This window comes from Pristiophorus japonicus, chromosome 21, assembly GCF_044704955.1.
Source record: "Pristiophorus japonicus isolate sPriJap1 chromosome 21, sPriJap1.hap1, whole genome shotgun sequence".
In the NCBI taxonomy this organism is placed as follows: Eukaryota; Metazoa; Chordata; class Chondrichthyes; family Pristiophoridae; genus Pristiophorus; species Pristiophorus japonicus.
The window spans coordinates 81604284-81629396 of record NC_091997.1 but is presented as its reverse complement, the minus strand read 5'-3'; the positions used below and the strand labels follow the sequence as shown (position 1 = coordinate 81629396).

The following is a 25113-nucleotide window of genomic DNA, read 5'->3' as shown; positions in this document are numbered from 1 at the left end:
CCTGTTATTTTCAGGCTTTTGGATGCTGCACGTATGGATAAGACCCATCTCTTTCCTAGCTGTGTATTAAATTTTACGAGGCGGATGTTAAATGGCTTGAGATATGTATGACGCTGTGTGCATTTCCACAGTAATTCTCCCTCACCAGAATGTGCCAGCTCATCAGTTAAATGTCCTCTTGTTTTTCCCCTAGAGCAAAGCCGCAGGGATGACTTGGAGGCTTTAGGACACATGTTTATGTACTTTCTACGTGGCAGTCTCCCCTGGCAGGGATTAAAGGTGAGGGTAATGTGTACTTCCCTCATTTCAGGATTGTATTAACACTATATTTCACAATCCACTTAATCATTAATAACCATACGTGTAAAGAACTATTGAACTGCTGCAATTAATAGAAGGACTTTTTTGTAAAACGTTAATTTCCGGCAAAGAAATACCTTGCAGTCTGTTATGTCTTTAGATGCTCTGACAATGACTCCATGAGGCAATGTGTTGTACTTGAACTGTAGTGACCTTAGTCCTTTTCGATAACTCCAGAGTGAGGATCACACCTGGTGGCCTGCCTTTTATACTAGGCCTGGCACACCTGTACAGGTAACCTACAAGTCTCCCACCGTAGTGCCCTCTGGTGGCACATAGTACAAGCAATAACCATATAGGATACATGACATCACTCTCCCGCAAGCCTTTAGTGCAAATCGCCTCTGCATTGACTGCGCTCTGGGCTTAGCTCTATCTGGTTGACCCTTGGTGGGTCATTTCCATCTTGGGTGAGGGGGTGGTGTTACGTTGGCAGTAGAGTGCTGGTGGTTTCTTTTGTGAGTCCATGACCACTCCAATCTCTACACCCCCCCCCCCCCCCCCCACACACACGCACACATATATAGATTATGCCTGTGGCTGATTACATTCATATACATTCAAGTCCAGAAAAAAAAATTGCATTTACATCATTACATTTGTGGTACAGTTGTGAGGCAAGTATATTCGACTGTAAGATAGATTCTTGATACGTATTTGGAATCAGCGTGTGAGGACAAGCTAGTTCCAGGACTGCTGGATGATATCCAGGTAGTCTTGTGGCGGCGCGGTGTCCAGTGCTGGCAGTGGGAACCTGTTGGCTCAAGTTGCCTGCTCTCGAGGCTTTTGCCGTTGCTCCGAGTGTCTGGCAGGTTCGCAGGTGCCTGTGACCTCCCTGTCCTCTCCTTACGTCTCGGGTCGCTGCAGGGAGCAGCAGTCATCTAGCAGTGCACAGGGAACTGTTGACTCGCTTGCCTGGGCGTTATTTGGTTTGGGATCCTGGCTGATCCCGGTCCCATTTGGGAGAACTGTTGCGGGTGACCCTTCGTTCCTGGGTATGGCCTTGGTGACGATAGGGTCTGGGGGCTGCGCCTTAGCACAGTTTGCTCTTTCAGGCTCGAGATGGTTGGTGCCTAAGAGGTGGAGCCGATCAGGGACAGGGTATCGATACAGGTGCCGTTGCCCTCCTGAGATCGCTTGCTCTGCAGCTTGTATGTATTGGCTGCTTGTGGCCACACTCCATGGTGCATAACTCTGGTCCCAGGGACGCAGGCTACTACATTGGATAGCCCGCTGGACCTGTGCTCCCGATGGGTGTCTGCCCACTGCATTGACTGAATGCAGTTCAAATCCTACATTGCACAATGTTTCATTATTCATTGTGAATAACCTGTAGCTCCGATCATGTTCGCACGACTTTTCTTTGCTTATTTGCATGTACACAACTCTGATCATCAACTACACATTTTACATCTATTCACAGTTGCTCTTGCATTGATTGAAAATATGGAACTGTCCCTTTAAGTGTGGTGAGTTGCAGGCCTCCTTTAAGAGAGCCTTGCTATCTTTACCCCAATCCTCTTCACCGTTTGATGCCATGTGTTGCTCCATTAGCACATCACCTCGTGGTTTGGGCGCCATCTTTCCTCCATCCATGATGTCGACTGCGGTGATCCTCTTCTCCCCGAAGCTGGGAGGTCGCCTTTGGATCCGATTTTCTTCCTCCGGAGCCTTGCCACTGGAGCCTGGAAGGTGCGTTCGGGTCGTCTCAGCTGGATCATCTCCACACAGTCGTGCTGGGTGGTCTGTGCCTCTGGTGCTGTGCTGGTCTGCTCTCTGGTGCCGGGTCCACCCTCAGGTGAGGGCTTGCTTTGCCTCTGAGCACAGAGGACTTCGATCGTTGGAGGAATTAAATCTTCCCAACTCCAATGGATCTTCTCCATCCACCTTCTTCCGAGTCGTGTTGGTCCATCTCCTGCAATAATACAGAGGTAACTTGTGCACTGTGCCATCATGGAATACCTTTACATCTACACTACCAACGACTGGGATAATGTCATTGGTGTAGGTGTGTAGCTTTGCCTGAACCGGGACCAACTTGGGTTGTTCAGTTTGATTGTCCCATAGCCTCTCAAAGGCTTCTTGATTCATTACTGACTGGCTTGCCCCCATGTCTGCTTCCATGAAGGCTGGAACACCATTTATCGCGACTTCCATCCTCAACGGGGAACACTTGGTGGTGCAGGTAAACATGCTATTTACCTCGTCGTGGGGCTGAGCTGCCTCTCTGACTATAGTTTCATAATCCGCGGATTCATGGCCATCTGAAGACTCTTCGTCAACACAGTGAGTCGTATTTCTTTTACACATTCAATGGAGGTGGCCCTTTGTGCTGCAGCCTTTACACACATAGTCTTTAAAGTGGCACTGGTGAGCCCTGTGATTTCCTCTGCAACGCCAGCATGGAGTTACTCGGTTAGCCCCCCTCGGCGGACTCTGAGTTAAAGGACTCGGGAGACCTGTTCTCTCTCTTCCCTGAGAAGGTTCACGCTCTACACTCCAGCCTCTAAAAGGCGCCACTCTGTGCACAGTACCTGCCGGGTTTGAGTCCTGAGGGTGAGTCATCTGCCTAGAGCCTCAGGTCGAGGTCATGAATGCCTGGCTCACGGAGATGGCCTTCTGCATTGTGACTGTGGTATCCGCAGACAGTAGCTTATGAAGAATCCAATGACAAAGATGTCCCGCAGCGCTTTGGTGAGGTGGTCGCTGAAATCACACGGTGCCGCTAGCCTCCTGAGGTCTGCAGCATATTTCGCGATCTCCTGGCCTTCGGGCCGTCGGTGGGTGTAAAACCGGTGTCTGGCTGTGAGGATGCTCTCTTTGGGCTTGAGTTCTTGGATCAGCGTTATAAGCTCCTCATACGTCTTAGTCGTTGTCTTCGCTGGTGCCAGCAAGTCCCTGACGAGGCCATAGACAGTGGGCCCACAACTGGTTAGCAGGATAGCTCTGCGCTCATCAGTCAGTGTGGCCGGATTGTCGCCTGCCAGATCGTTTGCTGTGAAGCAATGGTAGAGCCTCTCCACAAAGGCATCCCAATCATCACCATCGGTGAACTGCTGCAACGTACCAAGGGTAGCCATTTTCGCTTGAAGGTCCGTAATCTCGTCGCCAATTGTTATGTCTTTAGATGCTCTGACAATGACTCCACGAGGCAATGTGTTGTACTTGAACTGTAATGACCTTAGTCCTTTATTGATAACTCCAGAGTGAGGATCACACCTGGTGGCCTGCCTTTTATACTAGGCCTAGCACACCTGTACAGGTAACCTACAAGTCTCCCACTATGGTGCCCTCTGGTGGCACACTTTGTAATAGTACAAGCAGGAACCATGTAGGACACATGATAGTCTATAATGAATAAATGCTTGATGGGTACCTCAGCAGATTTGAGATTTGTGTGTGTGTGTGTATACAGCAAAATACATCTGGTGAAAATCGCCTCCAGGTATCCCAGAATTCTATGGATCGTGATGGTATCTGGGAATAAGCACAAGAAAGTACTTTGATCGAGGCATTTCAACTGTATCCTAACCCACAAAACTGAAGCTCACGCATTTTATCATCGTCCGTTGAACCCTGAGATGAATTTATCTTCACATCGCTGCCAGTCCTCCATATGATTACCATTTTATTCCGTGTTTGGACAAATTAACAACAGTGACTGAGAACATATCCCTGACGTGTGGAAAAACTTCATGCAAATAGATTAATGATGTGATACCGTCTCTGAAGGATATCGAAAATAGTCTGCTGTTAATTACTGGAAAATTAGAGGAGATTTTTGATTTCACAGTGCTTCCTGACTCGTGTGTTGTAAATTTCCGATTACAGGATATTATGATTGCAGTTTTGGCTTGGAGCTGGATTCAAACTAACAAGCCCTGCTCACCATCTTGTGATGAAATCGAAGCAGCACAGAAAGAGGCCATTTGGCCCATTGTGTCTGTGTCGGCTCTTTGCTATGACGAGTCAAAACGAATCCCACTGCCCTGCTCGCCCCATAATTTTGTACCTTTCTTTGCTTCAAAGGCAAGCTCAATTTTTCTTCAACGATGCAATGGTCTCTGGGGCAATGGTGCATGTGGCAGAGAAGTTCATGCTCAGTAACTCTCTGCGTTAAAACATTTCTCTTGATCCCACTCCTCACTCCTAGCTGACGATATTAAATTGATGACCACATTCATCACTGACTCTCCAACTAGAAAAAATAGTCTTTCCGCATTCTCTCTATCAAAGCTCTCCCTCATTTTAAAAACCTCTGTTAAATATCCTTGCAGCCTTCTCTGCTCCAGTGGAATAGTCCAAGGAATAATGATTTATACTCTGCATGCAAATAAATTTGCTAATTAAAATGACCGAGGAGCAGGTGTAGGCCATTCAGCCAGTTGAGCCTGTTGGAACATAAGAACATAAGAAATAGGAGAAGGCCATTTGGCCCCTTGAGCCTGCTCCGCCATTCAATACGATCATGGCTGATCTGATCCTTGCCTCAACTCCACTTCCCCGCCCGCTCCCCATAACCCTTGACTCCCTTATCATTCAAAAATCTGTCTATCTCCACTTTTAAATATATTCAATGACCCAGCCTCCACAGCTCTCTGGAGTAGAGAATTCCAAAGATTCACAACCCTCAGAGAAGAAATTCCTCCTCATTTCCATTTTAAATGGTCTGAAACTATGCCCCCTGGTTCTAAATTACCCCACGAAGGGACACATCCTCTCTCTGCATCTACCCTGTCAAGCCCCCTCAGTATTGAGGAGATTGATTAGGTGGTAGAAGACCGAGAGTAGGGATGTACTTGGTGACTTGTGTCCCACAAGGATCTGTGCTGGGGCCTCAACTATTCAGCTATGTTAATCACTTGGATAACACAATAGAGAGCCATATGACCAAGCTTGCTGCTGACATAAAGATTTGTGGTAAAGTTAGTTTAGAAGGCAGCATAAAATTACTAATAGACATTGATAGGTTAAATGAGTGGGCAAAACTGTGGCAGATGGATATCAGCGCACTAATCCATTAATCCATGGCTGATCATGCAACTTCAGTACCCCATTCCTGCTTTCTCTCCATACCTCTTGGTCCCTTTAGCCATAAGGGCTGCATCTAACTCCCTTTTGAATATATCCAACGAACTGGCCTCAACAACTTTCTGTGGTAGAGAATTCCACAGGTTCACAATTCTGAGTGAAGAAGTTACTCCTCATCTCGGTCCTAAATGGCTTGCCCATTATCCTTAGACTGTGACCCCTCGTTCTGGACTTCCCCAACATCGGGAACATTCTTCCTGCATCTAATCTGTTCAATCCCGTCAGAATTTTATATGTTTCTATGAGATCCCCTCTCATTCTTCTAAATTCCAATGACTATAAGCCTAGTCGATCCAGTCTTTCTTTATATATCAGTCCTGCCATCCCGGGAACCAGTCTGTTGAACCTTCATTGTACTCCCTCACTAGCAAGAATGTCCTTCCTCAGATTAGGAGACCAAAACTGTACACAATATTCAAGGTGTGGCCTCACCAAGGCCCTATACAACTGCTCCTATACTCAATTCCTCTTGCTATGAAGGCCAACATGCCATTTGCTGCCTTCACCGCCTGCTGTACCTGCATGCCAAACTTCAATGACTGATGTACCATGACACCCAGTTCTCGTTGCACTTCCCCTTTTCCTAATCTGTCACCATTCAGATAATCTGTCTTCCTGTTTTTGCCACCAAAGTGGATAACCTCACATTTAGCTACATTATACTGCATCTGCCATGCATTTGCCCACTCACCTAACCTGTCCAAGTCACCCTTCTAACTAGAGGACTAGAATATAGAGTAGAAAGTTTTGCTACAGATGTATAAAGCCCTGGTGAGACCACATCTGGAGCGCTGTATAGTTCTGGGCACCGCACCGTAGAAAGGATACATTGGCCTTGGAAGGAGTGCAGTGCAGATGCACCAGGATGTTACCAGGGCTCCAAGAGCTGGATTATGAGCAGAGAGTACATAAATATAGAGAGTTTTCCCTGGAATATAGACAGTTAAAGGATGATTAGTTTTTTTTTCGGCTTTTGAAAGGAATCAATCAGGTAGATCGAGTTAAACTTTTTTTCACTGGGGCGGAAGGCTCTAGTACAAGGGGACAAAACCTTAAAACTCGATCTAAACCATTCAGGAGAGTAGTTAGGAAGCACTTCTTCTTGTGGTCGAAGTGTGGAACTTTCTCTCTCAAAAACCAGTGGATGCTCGCTCAATTAACCGTTTTAAATCTGAAAGCGATAGATTTGTGCCAGGAAAGGCTATAAAAGGGTATGGAGCCAAGGCAGGTAATGGAGTTGGGATACAGATTGGCGGAGCAGGCTCGAGAGGCTGAATGGCCTCCTCCTTTTCCTATGTTCTGCCATTCTCTAAGATCGTGGCCGATCTGCACCTCAACTCCATTTACCCACCTTTTCGCCATATCCCTTGATACCCTTAACTAACACAAATCTATTGATCTCAATCTTAAATATTTCCATTAACCCAGGATCCACGCCTTTTGGAGGAAAGATTTCCACTGCCCCATTGCAACCTATCAAACACGGCAATAAGATCATCCCTCAAACTTCTAAAACTCAAAGGAATACAAACCAAGTTTATGCAACATGTCCCCATAATTTAATCCTTCAAGCCCTTGTATCATTTTGTTGAATCTGCGCAATACTCCCTCCAAGGCCAATATATCCTTCCTGAGGTGTGGTGCCCAACACAGAACGCAGTACTCCAGATTGGATCTGACCAAGGCTCGACAATTGAACAAAAAGCAAAATACTGCGGATGCTGGAATCTGAAATTAAAACACGAAATGTTGGAAATCTCAGCAGGTCAGGCAGCATATGTGGAGAGAGAAACAGAGTTAACGTTTTGGGTCTGTGACCCTTCGTGGAAAAGTTCGAGATGTAACGGATATTTTAAGGAAGTGCAGGGACAGTGGAAGGGGAGGAAAGAACAAAAGGGAAGGTCTGTGATGGAGTGGAAGGCAGAAGAGATTCAAGAGACAAATGGGATGATGGGCAAAAATGAGATGCTAATACAATCGAAGCATCATTTCATCACTTTTGTATTCCAAATCTCTTGAGATAAAAGCCAACATTTCATTAGCCTTTGATGGCTTTTTGTACCTATGCATTCGCATTTTTTTATTTGTTCCTGGGATGTGGGCATCGCTGGCAAGGCCAGCATTTGTTACCCATCCCTAATTGCCCTCGAGAAGGTGGCGGTGAGGCACCTTCTTGAACCGCTGCAGTCCGTGTGGTGTTAGGGAGGGAGTTCCAGGATTGTGACCCAGCGACGATGAAGGAACGGCCGATATATTTCCAGGTCAGGATGTTGTGTGACTTGGAGCTTTTAGTGATTCGTGTACCTGGGCACCTAAATCGCTTTAATCCGACACAGCTCCTAGCGTTTCACCATTAAGAATATATTCTGATTTTGTCTTTCTCTGAAAATGGATGACCTCGCCCTTCCACACATTGAACACCATAGTTTTACCCGTTCACTTCATGTTCCTTTGTAACTTCCTGCTTTATCTACACAACTTATTATGCTTTCTAACTTATTGTCATCTATCTTAATGGAAGTCATTAATATATATGGTGAAAAGCTGAGACGCCAGAACAGATCACCAGGGAACACCACTGTGACCTCTCACTAATCAGAGAAGGTTCCTTTGATCCCTATTCTCTGTCGCCTGATTACCAACCCATATCACAAGGTTACCTCTAATTCTGATTGTGTGTGTGTGTATAATCTTATTAAATTCCTTCTGGAAGTCCATGTAGATGACATCCATAAGCACACCCTTATCATTCTGGTGACTCCTCAAAATTCAACTAGATTAGTCAGACATGATCTATCCTTCACAAATCCAAGCTGACTTTTTGATCACCTCATACTTGTCCAAGTGCTCAGTCACTCTGCCCCCGACAGATTCCAGTAACTTTCCCAAAACTGATGAACTGACATATTTGTAATAATGGAGTGACATTTGCAATTTTCCAATCCATTGACACAATTCTTGAATCTCAGGAGGTTTGGAAAATTATGACAATGTATTTGCATTTCCTCACATTTCTTTTAATATCATGGCATGGAAATCATCCGGTCCTGGAGATTTATCTATCTTAAGTCCCATTATTTTTTCCATTAGTGAGAATGGGCAATATTACAAGTTGTTAAATGTATTGACAATGGGAAGTGGAAGCAATAATCGGTTTATCTGGATTCCATTGCGTTATCTACATTATTGCTGATAAAAGAAAGACTTGCATTTATGTAGTGCCTTTCACAACCACCGGATGTCTCAAAGCGCTGCTTTATAGCCAATGAATTATTTTTGGAGTGTAGTCACTGATGGTACAGCGCACAAATAAACTGGATGCTAATGCAACAGTACCCAGCCATATTGGTAATAATAGAACTTACTGGGGCGTCTGACCATATGCTGTTGCATCTGTGTCCAGCCCTACCAGCATTGGTCCTGCTTACCAAGACATTGGACCATATGTTGCCCTTGTGTCCAGTCTTGCTGGCGCTTGTAAAACTTATTCATCTCCATTTGTTCATGCATTATATCTTAAAGCGAGAACGCTGGCTTTATACTTCTAGTGGAGTGTGTAACCAGAGTTTGTTCATTATAGAAAATATCTGCTTAGAAAAGATGTTCCGACTTGATGTTTCGTACAGTTTTGAATAGTTTTCCTTGTATTGTCCTCAGTTGTTGCAAGTGATTTGAATAGAGTGAGAGGGATAATGAGAATGTGCCAGTGCCTGTATTAGCTCTTCACAGGGGTCCCAGTGAGAAGGCGTTTGATATTTCTGGCGACAAAAGACTTTTGAGATTTGCCTGCAATTTGAGTCTTAAGTTGCGGCAAAAATTTGATAATAAATGCTGCTGGCTGGTCCAGAATATTGATGTTGCATTTATAGCGTTGAAAGTGGTTCTTTATGTTTGCAGTTGTATCCTCCCGACTGGTCGAACTGCCTTGTTTGTAGGATGGAGTGTTATTATCAAAGGGAGGAAGGAAGTTGAGGCTAAGTAACACAGCTGCTTCCAACTCTTCTACTTCCCAGAATATGTATGATAAATCTTGTGTCTGAATAAGCTTCCTGTCTACAAGACTTTAATGTTGTCACGTTTTTAATCATACTTTTGCCAGCTTTTTCTGTGATAAGGACAAGGGCAGCCAGCGCATGAAAACACTACCACCCTGCAACTTCCCCCTCCAAGTCATACACCATTCTGACTTGGAAATATATCGGCCCTTCCTTCATAGTTGCTGGGTCAAAATCGTGGAACTCCCTCTCCAACAGCATTGTGTGGGAGCACATTCACCACGCGGACTGCAGCGGTTCAAGTTGGCAGCTCACTGCCACCTTCTCAAGGGCATTTAGGGATGGGCCCTGCCATGAACAATTTTTTTTAAAGTTCCTGTGTCCACATTTATAATAGGAACTGCCTCTAAGCTCGTCACATTGTAGTGATGCCCTCCCATTGGAGGTCGTACTGCAGCGCCTTCGTTTTGCTTGTCCCAGCTCCTCCGCCTGTACTAGAGAGAACTTCCGAACTTCCTCTGTGTAAATGAACTCTGCCTCTCAAATAGCCATAATTGCTGCTTAACTGGTCCAATTATCCCCTGCCCTTTAACTCTGCTTCATCTGAAGACTCCACGACGACTTGACTCCCAGCGTGGAACAGCACGGGAGATCAATTAGTACACTTGAACCAGTTTCAGGAGCAGTGCTGGCACTGGGACTTCTGATTCAAACTAGGTCAAGAAAACAGCATTTGAAATTGTGTAAGCAGGCCCTGGCATTTGTGCAATTTTTACTTTAAAAAAAAAAAAAAAATTTCTCCCAGTTTTAACCTCTTTAGTGCAGAGGCAAGGTAATAAGTGTTCTTGGAGCCAACTTAAGTTGTATTTTAAACAACTGGATGCCTGAACACACGGAATCCATCACCGTACTGCATCTGGAAACCAAGTTACCGAGAAGTTCACCCAGATGGAATTTCTCTTTGCTCGATGTGGAGCACGCATTCTCTCCCTCTAGCGGCCGAACCCCGCGGTAATTAAAGTCCAAAGAGATGAAGGTTGGGAGACGACTTGGGCACTGTAAGGACATTTACAATATACATTAATGATTTAGATGAAGGAATTGAGTGTAATATCTCCAAGTTTGCGGATGACACTAAACTGGGTGGCGGTGTGAGCTGTGAGGGGGACGCTAAGAGGCTGCAGGGTGACTTGGACAGGTTAGGTGAATGGGCAAATGCATGGCAGATGCAGTATAATGTGGATATCCATTTTGGGGGTAAAAACACGAAGGCAGAATATTATCTGAATGGCGGCAGATTAGGAAAAGGGGAGGTGCAACGACCTGGGTGTCATGGTTCGTCAGTCATTGAAAGTTGACATGTGGGTACAGCAGGTGATGAAGAAGACAAATGGTATGTTGGCCTTCATAGCTAGGGGATTTGAGTATAGGAGCAGGGAGGTCTTACTGCAGTTGTACAGGGCCTTGGTGAGGCCTCACCTGGAATATTGTGTTCAGTTTTGGTCTCCTAATCTGAGGAAGGATGTTCTTGCTTATTGAGTGAGCGCAGCGAAGGTTCACCAGACTGATTCCCGGGATGTCTAGACTAATGTATAAGGAGAGACTGGATCGACTAGGCCTGTATTCACTGGAGTTTCGAAGGATGAGAGGGGATCTCATAGAAACTTAACATTCTGACGGGACTGGACAGGTTAGATGCAGGAAGAATGTTCCCGATGTTGTGCATGTCCAGAACGAGGGGACACAGTCTTAAGGATAAGGGGTAAGCCATTTAGGACTGAGATGAGGAGAAACTTCTCCACTCAAAGTTATGAACCTGTGGAATTACCTACCGCAGAGAGTTGTTGATGCCAGTTCATTGGATATATTCAAGAGGGAGTTAGATATGGCCCTTACGGCTAAAGGGATCAAGGGGTGTGGAGAGAAAGCAGGAAAGGGGTACTGAGGGAATGATCAGCCATGATATTGAATGGTGGTGCAGGCTCGAATGGCCTATTCCTGCACCTATGTGCTATGTTTCTGTAGCACTGACAAGCCTCCCATTGCATGTACAGACAGGGCCACCTATCTATTACAACAACAACAACTTGGAAACATAGAAATTTACAGTGCAGAAGGAGGCCATTTCGTGTCCGCGCCGGCCGACAAAGAGCCGCACGGCCCTCAGTCAGCAGCTCTGAAGGTTACATATAAACCTATGAACAATGGCGGAAAGGGAAAGAGCAACCAGCCCAACCAATCCGCCTCCGACAACTGCGACACCCCTTACATTGAAACATTCTACACTCCACCCCAACTGGAGCCATGTGATCTCCTGGGAGAGGCAAAAGCCAGATTAAAAACCCAGGCCAATTGGGGAAAAAAAAATCTGGGAAAATTCCTCTCCAACCCAACCAGGTGATCGAAACTAGTCCCTGGCCATATTCAATTCCCTGCAGTACTCATCAATATATCTGCGCCGGCCAACAAGAAGTTAAACTTGTATTTATATAGTGTCTTTAATGTAATAAAATATCCCATGGCACTTCACAGGATGTTATAAGACAAAACAAACAAATTTGACACCGAGCCACAGAATTAAGGCAGATACCAGAAGCTTGGTCAAAGAGGTAGGTTTTAAGGAGCGTCTTGAAGGAGGAAATAGAGGTAGAGAGGTTTAGGGAGGGAGTTCCAGAGCTTGGGGCCTCGGCAGCTGAAGGCACGGCCACCAATGGTCGAGCAGTTCTAATCAGGGATGCTTGAGGGCAGAATTTGAGGAGCGCAGACTTCTCGTGGGGTTGTGGGGCTGAAGGAGATTAGAGATAGGGAGGGGCGAGGCCATGGAGGCATTTGTAAACAAAGGATGAGAATTTTGAAATCGAGGCATTGTTTAACTGGGAGCCAATGTAGGTCATTGAGAACAGGGGTGATGGGTGAGCAGGACTTGGTGAGAGTTAGGACACGGGCTGTCGAGTTTTGGATGACCTCAAATTTATACACGGTAGAATGTGGGAGGCCAGCCAGGAGTATTTGGAATAGTCAAGTCTAGAGGTAACAAAGGCATGGATGAGAGTTTCAGCAGCAGATGAGCTGAGGCAAGGGTGGAGACGGGCAATGTTACGGAGGTGGAAATAGGCGGTTTTAGTTATACTGCGGTTATGTGACCGGAATTCATTTCAGGATCAAATCTGACACCTAGGTTGTGAACGGTCTGGTTCAGCTTCAGACAGATGATAGGGAAGGGGCTGGAGTCAGTGGCTGGGGAACACAGTTTGTGGCTGTTTGCCAGTTATTTGGAACCAAGTATGACGAATCCGAACCTTAGTGACAGTTGTATCCCTTCAGCTCCCATAGCAGAGTTGGGTTGGTCAATTATCAGCAGTGCCCTTGAGCACTGTGGATCTGCGTGGCTGACTTATTGGGTTACTGAGTACTGACACGAAGGGCTGACTCCGTACCAATCTTCCATCATCTGGCGTTTCAGCATGGAGACATCCCAACGTAGGAGACCCTGCTTATTTACTCCCTGTCGTCCCGTCTTCTCCTCCTCCCCTCCCCCCCCCCCCCCACCCCCCTCCTCAAGACGATACTTATTAAGTCGATCATTTGGAGTTTGACTTCAGTTGTGCTGTGAGAAGGAGCAGGAAGGGCTTCCAAGCAGGAGACCGGCATGGAGTGGTGAGTTAATGGGTTGAATCATCCCTGGGTTTCTGACTCTCTCTGCACTAGTGGCAACCCAGCTCCCAAACAGCCCCCCTCGATAACTTGTTACTGCTCACTGTTTAAGAAAAATATTATAAAGAAGTGGATGGAGTAAAGCAAAAGGATCTTATTAGCTTGGTCTCTGTTTAATTTTTAACAGGGAGGGGAGCGGGTCATATTTAGGTTAGTACCTGATGGTTGAGATTCAAGTGATTTTATTTTTGCAAAACGAGGGAATTTGTTCAGATCTGCCCTTGTCTCATCTCATCCATGCCTTTGTTACCTCGACTTGACTATTCCAACGCACTCTAGGCTGTCCTCCCACATTCTACGCTGCGTAAACTTGAGGTGATCCAAAACTCGGCTGCCCGTGTCCTAACTCGCACCAAGTCCCGCTCACCCATCACCGCTGTGCTCGCTGACCTACTTTTGCTTCCGATTATACAACGCCTTAATTTCAAAATTCTCATCCTTATTTTCAAATCCCTTACGTGGCCTCGCCCCTCCCTATCTCTCTCTAATCTTCTCCAGCCCCACAACCCCCCCTCCCCGGCCCGGAGATGTCTGCACTCCTCTAATTCTGCCCTCTTGAGCATCCCTGATTATAATCACTCAACCATTGGCAAGTGTGCCTTCTATTGCCTTGGCCCTAAGCTCTGCAACTCCCTGTCTAAACCTCTCCACCTCTCTTTCCTCCTTCAACACGCTCCTTAAAACCTACCTCTCACTTTTTATCTCCTAACACTCCTGTGATGCACCTTGGGATGTTTCATTACTTTAAAGATGTTATATAAATACAAATTGTTGCATGTTATGAGAGCTCTTTTTATACTTGAACTTTGTCTTAACCTTTGCCACTACACTAGCGGTCTGTGTTCCTGCTCACATCTGACCGAAATCTTAATTTTGAAACTTATTTTTACTTTCTGATCTTGATATTTGCATTCACGAGGCATTATATCACTTTATGGAATTATTATTTCTTACTTAACTGGTTCCGTGATCACCAGTTACAGTTTTAATATAAACCTTTAGATATTGAGCCACCCCTGTCTGTTCTGACAGTCTATCAGAGCCTGTCTGAAGGAACAATAGAAATCGCTCCCTGGAGTAGTTGCTATTTATCAAAGGGACGCCTTCTAGACACACACACACAAGCTTGCTTACCAACCTCTTGTGAGGGTTACACAAGACCAGTAGACACCACCTGCTGAGAGTCTTGAGTGTGGGCGTGTAACACTTTGATGAATTATTTCAAATTGTCATCTGATTTACAATGCTAATTGCACATCTACATTTCACCTGCCTTAGCTGGGACACATGACTATACAGACATTTTCAATACTTGTCTTGGTTGCTATGTGAAGATCTGCTGAAACAAAAACACGTATATACTTTAAGAATACACGTGTTAGTATGATGCGTGTGCATGCACAATATTTATTTTCTAGTATTTTGTACAAAATTCCTTTGGCTTCCACATGGCAAGGTAACTAGGAAAGAACCACCAGCCATGATCTTATTGAATGGCGGAGCAGGCTCGAGGGGCCAAATGGCCTACTCCTGCTCCTATTATTGTTAGACCATTGGAGTCAACCGTACTACAGCCTGTGATGCCTTCCCATTTATTCGCTGGTTTGGTGTAAAAGAGTAAAAAAAGCACGGTTGCTCATTAGTCTGAGGGTAAAGACATTTCTTGGTTTCGGGTGTCAGAAAGATGCTCCGTGTTTGAAGTGTATATGCATTTAGGTTCCTTCTGCCTTCAGCTTTGTTCTTGTGGCAGAAAGCAATTTATCTTATGAATTCTGTTGCTGTAGAAACATTACATACTTGAAAGGGAATGCATTGCAGGGATATGGAGAAAGAGCGGGGGATTGGGACTAATTGGATTGTTCTTCAAAAGAGCAGGCGCTGACTTGATGGGCTGAATGGCCTCCTTCTGTGCTGTACTGTTCAATGATTGAGCTCCGCTGCAGTGTTGTACCAGAGTACGGCAACAGCAAATGGGGTTTGCTTGTGCTGTGAATCAATTTGATCTGAGTATCCCAAATCAGAAAGGCTGGTCGGAAATCTGAGGGCCAGACTGCTCCACTGATGTGCGTATCCTTCTTGCTTATCCCTCTATTTTACTTCAGGAGACGGGATGCAAGTTTCCACACTGGGAAACCCTATAAAAATGAAATGAGAGGGGATGTTATTGAGAACGTTGTTTATATAAGATTTGAGGAAAGAGAAGAGTATGTATGTATGTGTGTGTGTGTGGTGCAGAAGCTCATACTGATATGTACTGCTGATTACCTGACTCTGTTGGGCAGGGTTACCTGGCTGTTGCAGCATGGGAGAAAGGGCTAGAGATGGTTTAAAGTTTGACCTGAAGGTTAATACAATCACGGTCCAATATAATGGTCCAGAATTCAGCTTGTCCTATTGCCCCCATGTTAGAGGCACTTGGAAGGTTTGATCAGTTTTCTCCAAGTCAAAAATGTTGAATTCAGTGGATTGGTGATGGACTCTGTCCATGATTTCACTCTATTTCCATTCCTCAAGATCACTATTGGTGCGGTTGTTTTGCTGGCTGTTGGGGCTGTCACAGCTCGAATATGCAGGTTGTAAGCTTTGCTTGTCAAAACACAGTTCATTACTCTTCTAATATAGTTTAATTGTTGAGAGGGGTATAAGCACAGCACTTGTGCTCCTCTTGTCCCCAAGCTTTAAAACACACTACATTTCTGTCCAGCTTTGATGTAGAACTTCATCTTCCAGGAAGTAGCTATGACTTTAAGTGTGATGGGGAACATGGGTATGCGTCTTCTCCCTCCAAAGCACTCCCCAAAATCTAAGCAGGACATGTGTACAGGTTGAATCGTCCTTATCCGGAATCCTCGGGACCTGGCCTGTTCTGGATAAGGGATTTTTCTGGATGAGGGGTGGTCACATTAAATTGGATGGTACAGGTACTGAGCAAGGGGATATCGGGGCTGGGAGTGTGACCGAAAGATCATTGGCGGGGATGGGGAGGGGGGTGGATCCGCGGGGTCAGGCCAGCGATTGCGGGAGTCAGCAGCAAGGGAGGACTTCAATTTGTTCATGTCTGAGTTCTGCGCATGCGCCACCCGGTGGCCGGGAATGGTTCTGGACGAGGGGTGCTTCTGGATAAGGGAGTTCTGGATAAGGGAGGTTCAACCTGTAGTACATATACTCGCGTTATTGATATTTTGCCGCACATTAATTGTCCTGATCAGTACTTATTTACACCTGCAATCTTTGCCCTGATGGATTTTGCCTAAGATCGACTAAAATTACGTGGCTAATTTCCCCTCTGATTTGACTAAATGTAGTTTGTCCAAGTTTATCAGTCCTGTTGCCAGCAAATTGCATGCACATTATACGTGGTTAAATCGACTCTCTTTGGTTGCAGGCAGACACGTTGAAAGAACGCTACCAGAAAATTGGGGATACGAAACGAAACACTCCTATTGAAATTCTCTGTGAGAACTTTCCAGGTATGCTTTGCAAGGGTCACATTCGGCCTGACTTATCGATTCATCGCTGGGCTGGTGCAGCGTAGCACAAGCTTTGTTTGCTGTCTGCCACTAATTGCTGTGTGCCTTGGGATTCCTAATATGAGCTTTAGAGCAAACTGCAAGGTATTATAGTGGAGAAAGAGGGTGCAGTTTGGTATATCGCTTCTTTTGATGCCACCCCCACTCCACCTGTCAACCCTCTCAAAAGCTTGTCGTGTTGTGTCCTTGATGTTACTTACTGAGTTAACCTTTTTCAGTCGTCTTCTCTCGGGGCATCCCACTGAGTAATTATGGAGCCCTTCACACATGAAGCTATGTTTATTGCTGAGGAACGAACATCACTCTACTAGGGGGCTGGCAGTTTTTACACCAGTTTTAAACCTGCATCTTTTGTACCAGAGAATCGTGTCGATCTTAAACTGGATTGAGATCAATCCGAAACACCAAGCAATGAAGTTGCACAATGTACACTCTATCATAAATTAGATTATTTTTATTTGTCAATGGATCAAATACAGGGGAAAGTAATTCAGCCATTAAGACCCATCGCTGATGACTGTTTACATATTTACCCTTTACATAAGAACTAGGAGCAGGAGTCGGCCATTTGGCTCCTCGATCCTGCTCCGCCATTCAATAAGATCATGGCTATCTGATCTTGGACTCAACTCCACTTCCCTGCCCGCTCCCCATAACCCTCGACTCCTTTATCTGTCTGTCTCCACCTTAAATATATTCAATGACCCAGCCTCCACAGCTCTCTGGGGCAGAGAATTCCACAGATTTACAACCCTCAGAAAAGAAATTCCTCCTCATCCCAGTTCTAAATGGGCGGCCCCTTATTCTTAAACTATGCTCCTTAGTTCTAGATTCCCCGGGAGTGGAAACATCCTCTTTGCATCTACCTTGTCGAGCACCCTCAGTATGTTTCAATATGATCACCTCATTCTTCTAAACTCCGATGAGTATAGGCTCAACCTTTCTTCATAAGGCAACCCCTTCATTTCTGGAATCAACCTAGTGAACCACCTAACCAGGTCTAAGTTGTCTCAGCATCAAAGGGCTCCCAAGACTCTGGAAAAAGACTGGATGTAAGTCACCCAAAATCCCCTGCTTCATGTCAGGAATTCACTGAGGCAGTCACAGTGCAATAAATGTGAAGTGCATTTTACTGATGGTTGTCCATTGGAATGACTGACGCCTTGATCGGGGGACACCTTGGACCTTTGAGGTTTGTTCCTTCAGCGCACCGTGGAAATTGTTTGAATATTGCTGTTCTGCGTATGACTAGATCTTCTCCACTTTCTTCTCCCACCAAGAATTCTTGGTTGGTTTAGCCTGCACTCTGTTTTTGATGCTTCTTTACCATTATTTATTTGTGAAGAAATTTGTCATTCGTACAACTAACCACAGCGCGACCATTCTGATTTAGAGGTGGATCTCCATTGTTTTCTTCAAACCTGTGCTGTTGAATGAATGATGTCGCTATGGTTTGGCTTGGCTTTTGCAGATGGCTTCCTTCAACTTTCTTCACTTATTTTCCATTGCTTGGTGCCCGTGACACTGCCTCAGTGAATTCCTGACATGAAGCAAGGGAATTTCGAGTGACTTCAGTCCAGTCTTTTTCACAGCCTTGGGAGCCCTTTGAGGTTGAGGCAATTTCGACCTGGTTAGGTGGTTGGAAATGGATGCAATTTCTAAAAATGACACTTGACCAACACAGTCCTTCCAGTTTTACACTACCTCAGCAATTGAAAGATGGACAATGTATTGATTAATTCAATACATTAAATCTAATCTGGGAGACTATGATTACACAGTTCTCTGGATCCATTTGGCAAGTTTTTTAACTTGGGGTCAGTTGTACTCGAGGCCACAACTAGAGTGATTACTGACCTTGGGAGTCTGCAATCCGTATATAATAATAATCAGTTCATAAAGTGCTGCTTATGGTCATTTTAAGATCATTTATTGGTCTAGAGCCCCAAAACAGAAACAGGACCAGCATTCAGCTAAATGATGCGAGTGCAGTATACATTAGATGTGTGTTGTCTTGCAATCATACAGTCAAGTAGATGTCGGTGATTTGAGTGAGGATGTATGCAGGAGGTTTTGTTTGTAGCTACTTGGTGAAATAGCCAGCTGATCACTTTTCAGTAGAAGCAAGCCATTGGTGTTACATGATCTCAAAGATGGCCATCAATTTCATGGTTTACATCAGCGTGGAAGTCTTTCGAGGACGATGAGTTTGGACATGTGCTTCAGATGTTTGTAGAATTTCTCCTTGGTACCATTAAGCACTAATAGTTCTCGTGGTGATGAGATGGCCCTCAATATTTTTAATTTGTTCACGGTATGTGGGCGTCGCTGGCAAGGCTGGTATTTATTGCCCATCCCTAATTTCCCTTGAGTGGCTTGCTAGGCCATTTCAGAGGGCAGTTAAGAGTCAGTCACATTGCTGTGGGTCTGGAGTCATGTGTAAGACCGGGTAAAGACGGCAGATTTCCTTCCCTTTGGCCATCAGTGAACCAGATGGGTTTTTACGAGAATCCAGTAGTTTCAGGGTCATCATTACTGATGCTAGTTTTTTTAATCCAGATTTATTTAATTAACTGAATTTAAATTCCCCAGCTGCCCGTGGTGGGATTTGAACTCTTGTCTCCGCACTATTAGCCCAGGCCTCTGGATTACTGGTCCAGTAACATTACGATTATGCTAGCACTCCCTAATCTATGGGTAAAGATGTTTCTTCTCAATTCCCTATTTGATTTCTTAATGACTATCTTATATTGAAGGTCTCTAGTTTTGCTCATCAGAAAACTGAAGTGCAGTGCTGAGGGAGGACTGCACTGTCGGAGGTGCTGTCTTTCGGATGAGACGTTAAACCAAGGCCCCATCTCAGGTGGACGTAAAAGATCCAATGGCACTCTTTTGAAGAAGAGCAGGGGAGTTATCCCCGGTGTCCTGGCCAATATTTATCCCTCAATCAACATAACAAAAAACGGATTATCTGGTCATTATCACTTTGCTGTACGCAAGTTGGCTGCTGGGTTTCCCACATTACAACATTGACTACACTACTTCATTGGCTGTAAAGCATCCGGTGGTCGTGAAAGGTGCTATATAAATGCAAGTCTTTCTGTCTCTGTCTCTTTCTGTCTGTCTTTCCTCCTCTGACCCCTCCCAATTTTCCGGTGGCTCTGCACTTGCTTATAAACTGCTAAATCTCTAACTTTTTCCAGTTCTGACAAAAGGGCATCCACCTGACATGTTAACTCAGTTTCTCTCGCCACAGATGCTGCCTGACCGGCTGAGTGTTTTCCAGCATGTTGTGGTTTCATTTTTGACTGCCCTGTCTTTTTCTTTGCAGAGGAGATGGCGACATACCTCCGCTACGTGAGGAGGTTAGACTTCTTTGAGAAACCAGACTACCAGTATTTACGCACACTGTTCACTGATCTGTTTGAAAGCAAGGGCTACGCTTTTGATTATGCATACGACTGGGTTGGCAGGCAAATAGTAAGTAACGCCATAGCTATCACCATTCTGTAAACCTTGAACAAAGGACCCTATCGTGGATAGGATTTGATGATGGATGGCCAAGCTAGTTGTGCACCAGAGATGCACATGTCTGTACCTCTTGTACTTGAGGGAGTGAGGATGGGAGGGGTGGGGGCATACCGGGGGAAGCAACAGATGAGAGTGAAGGTTTTTCTGGGAGCAAGGCATCAAAGGCTAAGGAGTTGTTATGGCGAGAAAGCAGGAAGGGGGTACTGAAGTTTCATGTTCAGCCATGAACTCATTGAATGGCGGTGCAGGCTAGAAGGGCTGAATGACCTGCTCCTGCACTTATTTTCTATGTTTCTATGTTGCCCTGTGCAATAAGGATGGGAACAATGACTGGATAGGTAAGGACCATCTGGTCCATCGAGTCTGTCCCCACACAACTGCGATACCTTGTGTATCACAACATACACACTCCACCCCTCCCAAAACCATGTGATCTCCTGGGAGAGGCAAGAAACCACATAAGCCCAGGCCAATTTGGGGGGGGGGGGAAATAATCTGGTAAATTCCTCTCCAACCCATCTAGACGATCAAAACAAGTCCAGGAGATCACTGGGCTTGAATTCCCCACAGTACCGACCTTCTGTAAGAGGAGATCACCGCAGGCAGAAACAAATCCAATTTTTGCTTGAAGGAGTTCAGGGAGCCTGCATCCACCACATGAAGCGACGGCTTGTTCCAAGGGTCTACTATTCTCTGGGGAAAAGACCCACCTCCTGACATCTAACCTAGATCTAGCCCGATACAACTTAAATTTGTGCCCCCTGGTCCTGCCTAACCTATTTAATTGAAATAAACTGTCAGCTGGAACACCGTCTATTCCCTTCATTATCTTGTAAATCTCAATCATATCTCCCCTAAGTCTACACTGCTCTAAGGTATAGAGTCCCAACCATTTAGCCTAGCTTGATGCTTTAGACAGAATTAGTCCAGTGGTCCTATTCTGCACCCATTCCAGACCCTCGATCGCCTGCTCTGTGAGGAGACCAAAACTGGCCACAGTATCCCAAGTGCTGCCTGACTAAGATCTTGTACAAGGACAAAACAGTACGCCTCGTCTTATACTCAATTGTCCAATGGATACACCCTTAGTTGCTCTAGCTATCGCTGCACGGCATTGCTCGTGTACCTTTTAAAGGATGTATGCACTGGAATGTCCAAATCTCTCTCCGCCATCTTTAATGCCTTAACCCGGAGGGTGTATGAATGTTGAGCATTTACCCTGCCCACATGCATAACTCTGCACTTATCGAAGTTATACATCATTTTCCAGTCTGGAGCCCAATCTCCCAACACATTAAGATCTGCCTGAAGCAGGCGAGCATTTTCTACAGTTCTAACACTCGCACAGGTCTTGGCATCATCTGCAAATTGTGCCTCCAAACCCAAAATCCAGATCATTAATAAAAATAGTGAAAAGCAGAGGCTGAGGGAGAAACTCTGGGTGAGGTTGCGAGGGGCGGTGTTGGTGAAGAATGATGATTTGAAAGGAAAAGTAGGTGCCAGAGTAGTGGGAGAGAGACCAAGGTGTGTCGTGGCATTGGTTTGTAATTTTCCTTCTTATCTAACTGGTATTTGATGTCAATGTGGCACACTTGCTACATTTGAAGCTGGTTAGAAAGAATCTTGCACCCTGTCAGAGCTGAGATCAATGAGTTGTGAGAAGGTCGCTGTATTGCTTCGATGTCTGGCCAAATCCAGCGTCCAAACTGCTGCTGTCTTCTGCATTCCAACTTTGGGCTGGTAATGGTACACACTGACTGTGTGTGCATTCCATGCTAGGACCACTTCATTTAGAGCGAGTGCAGTATCACATGTCATCAGCTCTGTTGCCATAATGGCTTCATTCTACCAAAGCAATTGTAAGTGTCTGTTGAAGGCACGGAGTTGGGTGCTGCATCCTTGTGTTGAAAATCTCTTGCTCGCTCTCCCCCTCTCCCTCCCTCGTGCAGCTCTTGAGGTGTGCTAAAAGACTACTCCCACAGTGCTTCCCTGTTCAGACTCGCTGCTCGAGCTGACATTTTGGGTTTGCTGTTAATCCAGATTCAGGCTCCGGAGCATTGTTTAAATTTAGTATTGGGTACAAAAGCCTTTCCAGTAAAGTTTGTATCGATGCTGAAATCAGTAGCATAAACAACTTGTATTTTAATTTAATTAAACAAAATCTGAAAGGGTTTAGAATCAGCAGCAACAGATGACACATTAAGGTCGGGTTGCAAACGGCATAAATGTTGTTTAATGAGTGAAACCTGACTGTGTAACCGGATGTTTGAAATTGGCAGTGTTTGATGTTGTGCCTTTGATATTAATCTTTTGCAAACATCAGAAAAATAAGCGGCTCAGGGTATTTAACCTATTTGCTGCTTCAGAAAGGGTGAGAAGGTGATTGTTTTGGGGGATGTTGGGACCTTACATTTTGTAAACATGTTCCAGGGGTCCCGGTTTAATTCATGGATTCAATTCATAAGTGCCCAGTTGCTGAAGCCGCAATCCTTTTTGTATTTGATTAATTCGGATCCTGCAACCTGTGTCGGATCTGTAAATAGATACTTAAGTAAAAACAGTCGGGCATGCGATGAAGTGGATTGATGCTGCAATTCATATGCTGCAGAATGGTCGCAAATGCATTTTAGGCCTCCGTGATTCTGAATGCAGTAAGTTCCCAATCTTAATACACTAATTGGGCAGAGAGGCGTCAAGGACTCTTTAAAATAGAGAGGGATTGGTGGGTGAATACTGGAGGTCGAGTCATTGTGCTGTACTTTCCCATCTCGTAGCAGCTGCCTTAGGTGGGTGGTTAATAGGAGCCTTGGATCAGGTGGTCCGTAGCGTGAAGGGAGAAAATAGCGTTTTTATTCACACACATTCACATAGCATTTACAGCACAGAAATAGGCCATTTGGCCCAACTGGTCTATGCCGGTGTTTATCATAGAAAAATTACAACACAGAAGGAGGCCATTCGGCCAGCCGACAAAGAGCTACCCAGCCTAATCCCACCTTCCAGCACTAGGTCGATTACGGGTCTTTAAGTGCACATCCAAGTACTTTTTAAATGGGGTGAGGGTTTCTGCCTCGACCACCCTTTCAGGCAGTGAGTTCCAGACCCCCACCACCCTCTGGGTGAAGACATTTTTCCTCATCTTCCCCTCTAATCCTTCTACCAATTACTTTAAATCTATGCTCACCTCAAGCTACCTGCATATCCTTCTATTCCATTCTCCCTCATGTACTTATTTAGCTTCCCCGTAGCAACATTTATGCTATTCGCCTCAACCACTCCCATGTGATAGCAACTTCCACTTCTGATCACACTGGATCAAGTGATTTCTTTATTGGATTTATTGGTGACTATCTTTATATTTATGGCCCCAAAATGTGTAACATTTATTTTGGAAGCACTCAAGTTGTACTGCAGCACTAGCCCAAATGTTTAATGTTATGTAACCTTTTTCTAAGATGCCACACATTTTTAATTATTTTAAGTGCCTTAATTCTTGCAGCACTGCGAACAAGATAAATTGTTTTGCTTGTGTGCTTTGCTCCCTGGTTGCCAAGATAATTTGCCATGTGCTTAGTGTTGGTTGAAGGATAAATGTTGGCTAGGGCAATAACTTTTGACTCAATGCCACCAGTTTTAAATGGGGCTTTGGCAAGAAGTCCTTGTGACAAGTATGAAGCAGTTCTCACTTGTGTGGGTCTGGTGACTATCCCCTTAAATCAGACGCAGTACTGGAGATTGCAAAAGATCGCCTGTGCAGTCTCCAACTATGCTGTTGCATAGTTTATGGCTGCAATGTACTTGCTTTATGGGTTCTTGCTCAAGAATTCATAGCAACACATTGCTATTAAGAACTAGTTGGTTTATTAACAAAGGTTTAACAATCACACTACACATTGCCAGTTCATCCACTAGGCTCACAACTGCATACCTCATCGTGGATGACCTCAACCCAACTGGCTGGGGTTTTATTGAGTTTTGTGAACATCAAAGCCACTCACATTGCAACAGCTCTATAAACCTGAGCATGCTCACAGGTACGTACATTAGTGGGGGTTTTTTTCTATCATGACAAGCTTGGGAGAGAGTCTAACCCCAATGTTTTCAAATACATATGGATGTTCTGAATATGCCAACCTGTTGTATTTTAAATTGAGCCTGGCTGTTAGGAATTTGTAACGAGCCTTGGCACCAGGACAAGTTTTGAAATAGAGCACAGTCCTCCCGGGTGTATGTGAATTGAACAAGCACTAACCGTGATGGGAAGCTTTTAGCTGGCTCCCCAACTCGCAAGGAGACATGGAGGAGGAAGCAGTATACAGAGATACAGATTAGTATTCAGATTTGTGACCTTTTGTTTTTCCCTTTGGGGCAGCAGATAGAATTTCTACTGCAAATCTTTATTTACCATAAATAAATGTTATGTATTCGCTTGTTCATTGCTAACTTAATAAATTTGCATAACCGTTTCAAACTGGAATGAGGTCGGACATGCCGTCTTGAAGATCGGAGATAGATCTTGTGGAGGAAAATAAATTGAGAGAGACCAAGGTTTTCTGTTCATTATCCTCGGGTTACATTTACCCAAGTAGTAACACAGTACACGAGGGACTAGGGATCGAAGATACAACAGTGTTAGCAATCCAGAGTGAAGAGAGTACAGAAGACCCAAAAATGAACCAGTCCTACTCTTGCAATTGGATTGGCTGACAGTGACCTAAATATATTCTTCGTTGAGTTTAATGAGGATTTGGAGAATTTGATGCTGCAGATTTGAATGTGTCGATGCCCCAGACTTTTTAACCAGTTGAATCTATTTTGCATTGAACCATTAGGTGGAACATCTCGCAGGAACCTATGTTCTCTCAGAAACTGAGTGGGGCGAGGGGGTTGAA

At 44.9% G+C, this 25113-nt stretch overlaps 1 protein-coding gene across 2 annotated transcripts in view; it reads left to right on the top strand.

Annotated features, from left to right (window-relative positions):
• LOC139234141 (casein kinase I) overlaps positions 1 to 25113 on the top strand; it is a 174283-nt gene that overhangs the window by 111597 nt on the left and 37573 nt on the right. For both annotated transcript variants that reach the window (XM_070865116.1, XM_070865117.1), the window contains 3 exons: positions 194 to 279; positions 16546 to 16630; positions 20022 to 20170. In XM_070865116.1, the coding sequence (XP_070721217.1) occupies positions 194 to 279; positions 16546 to 16630; positions 20022 to 20170 (320 nt within the window). The remainder of the gene's footprint in view (positions 1 to 193; positions 280 to 16545; positions 16631 to 20021; positions 20171 to 25113) is intronic.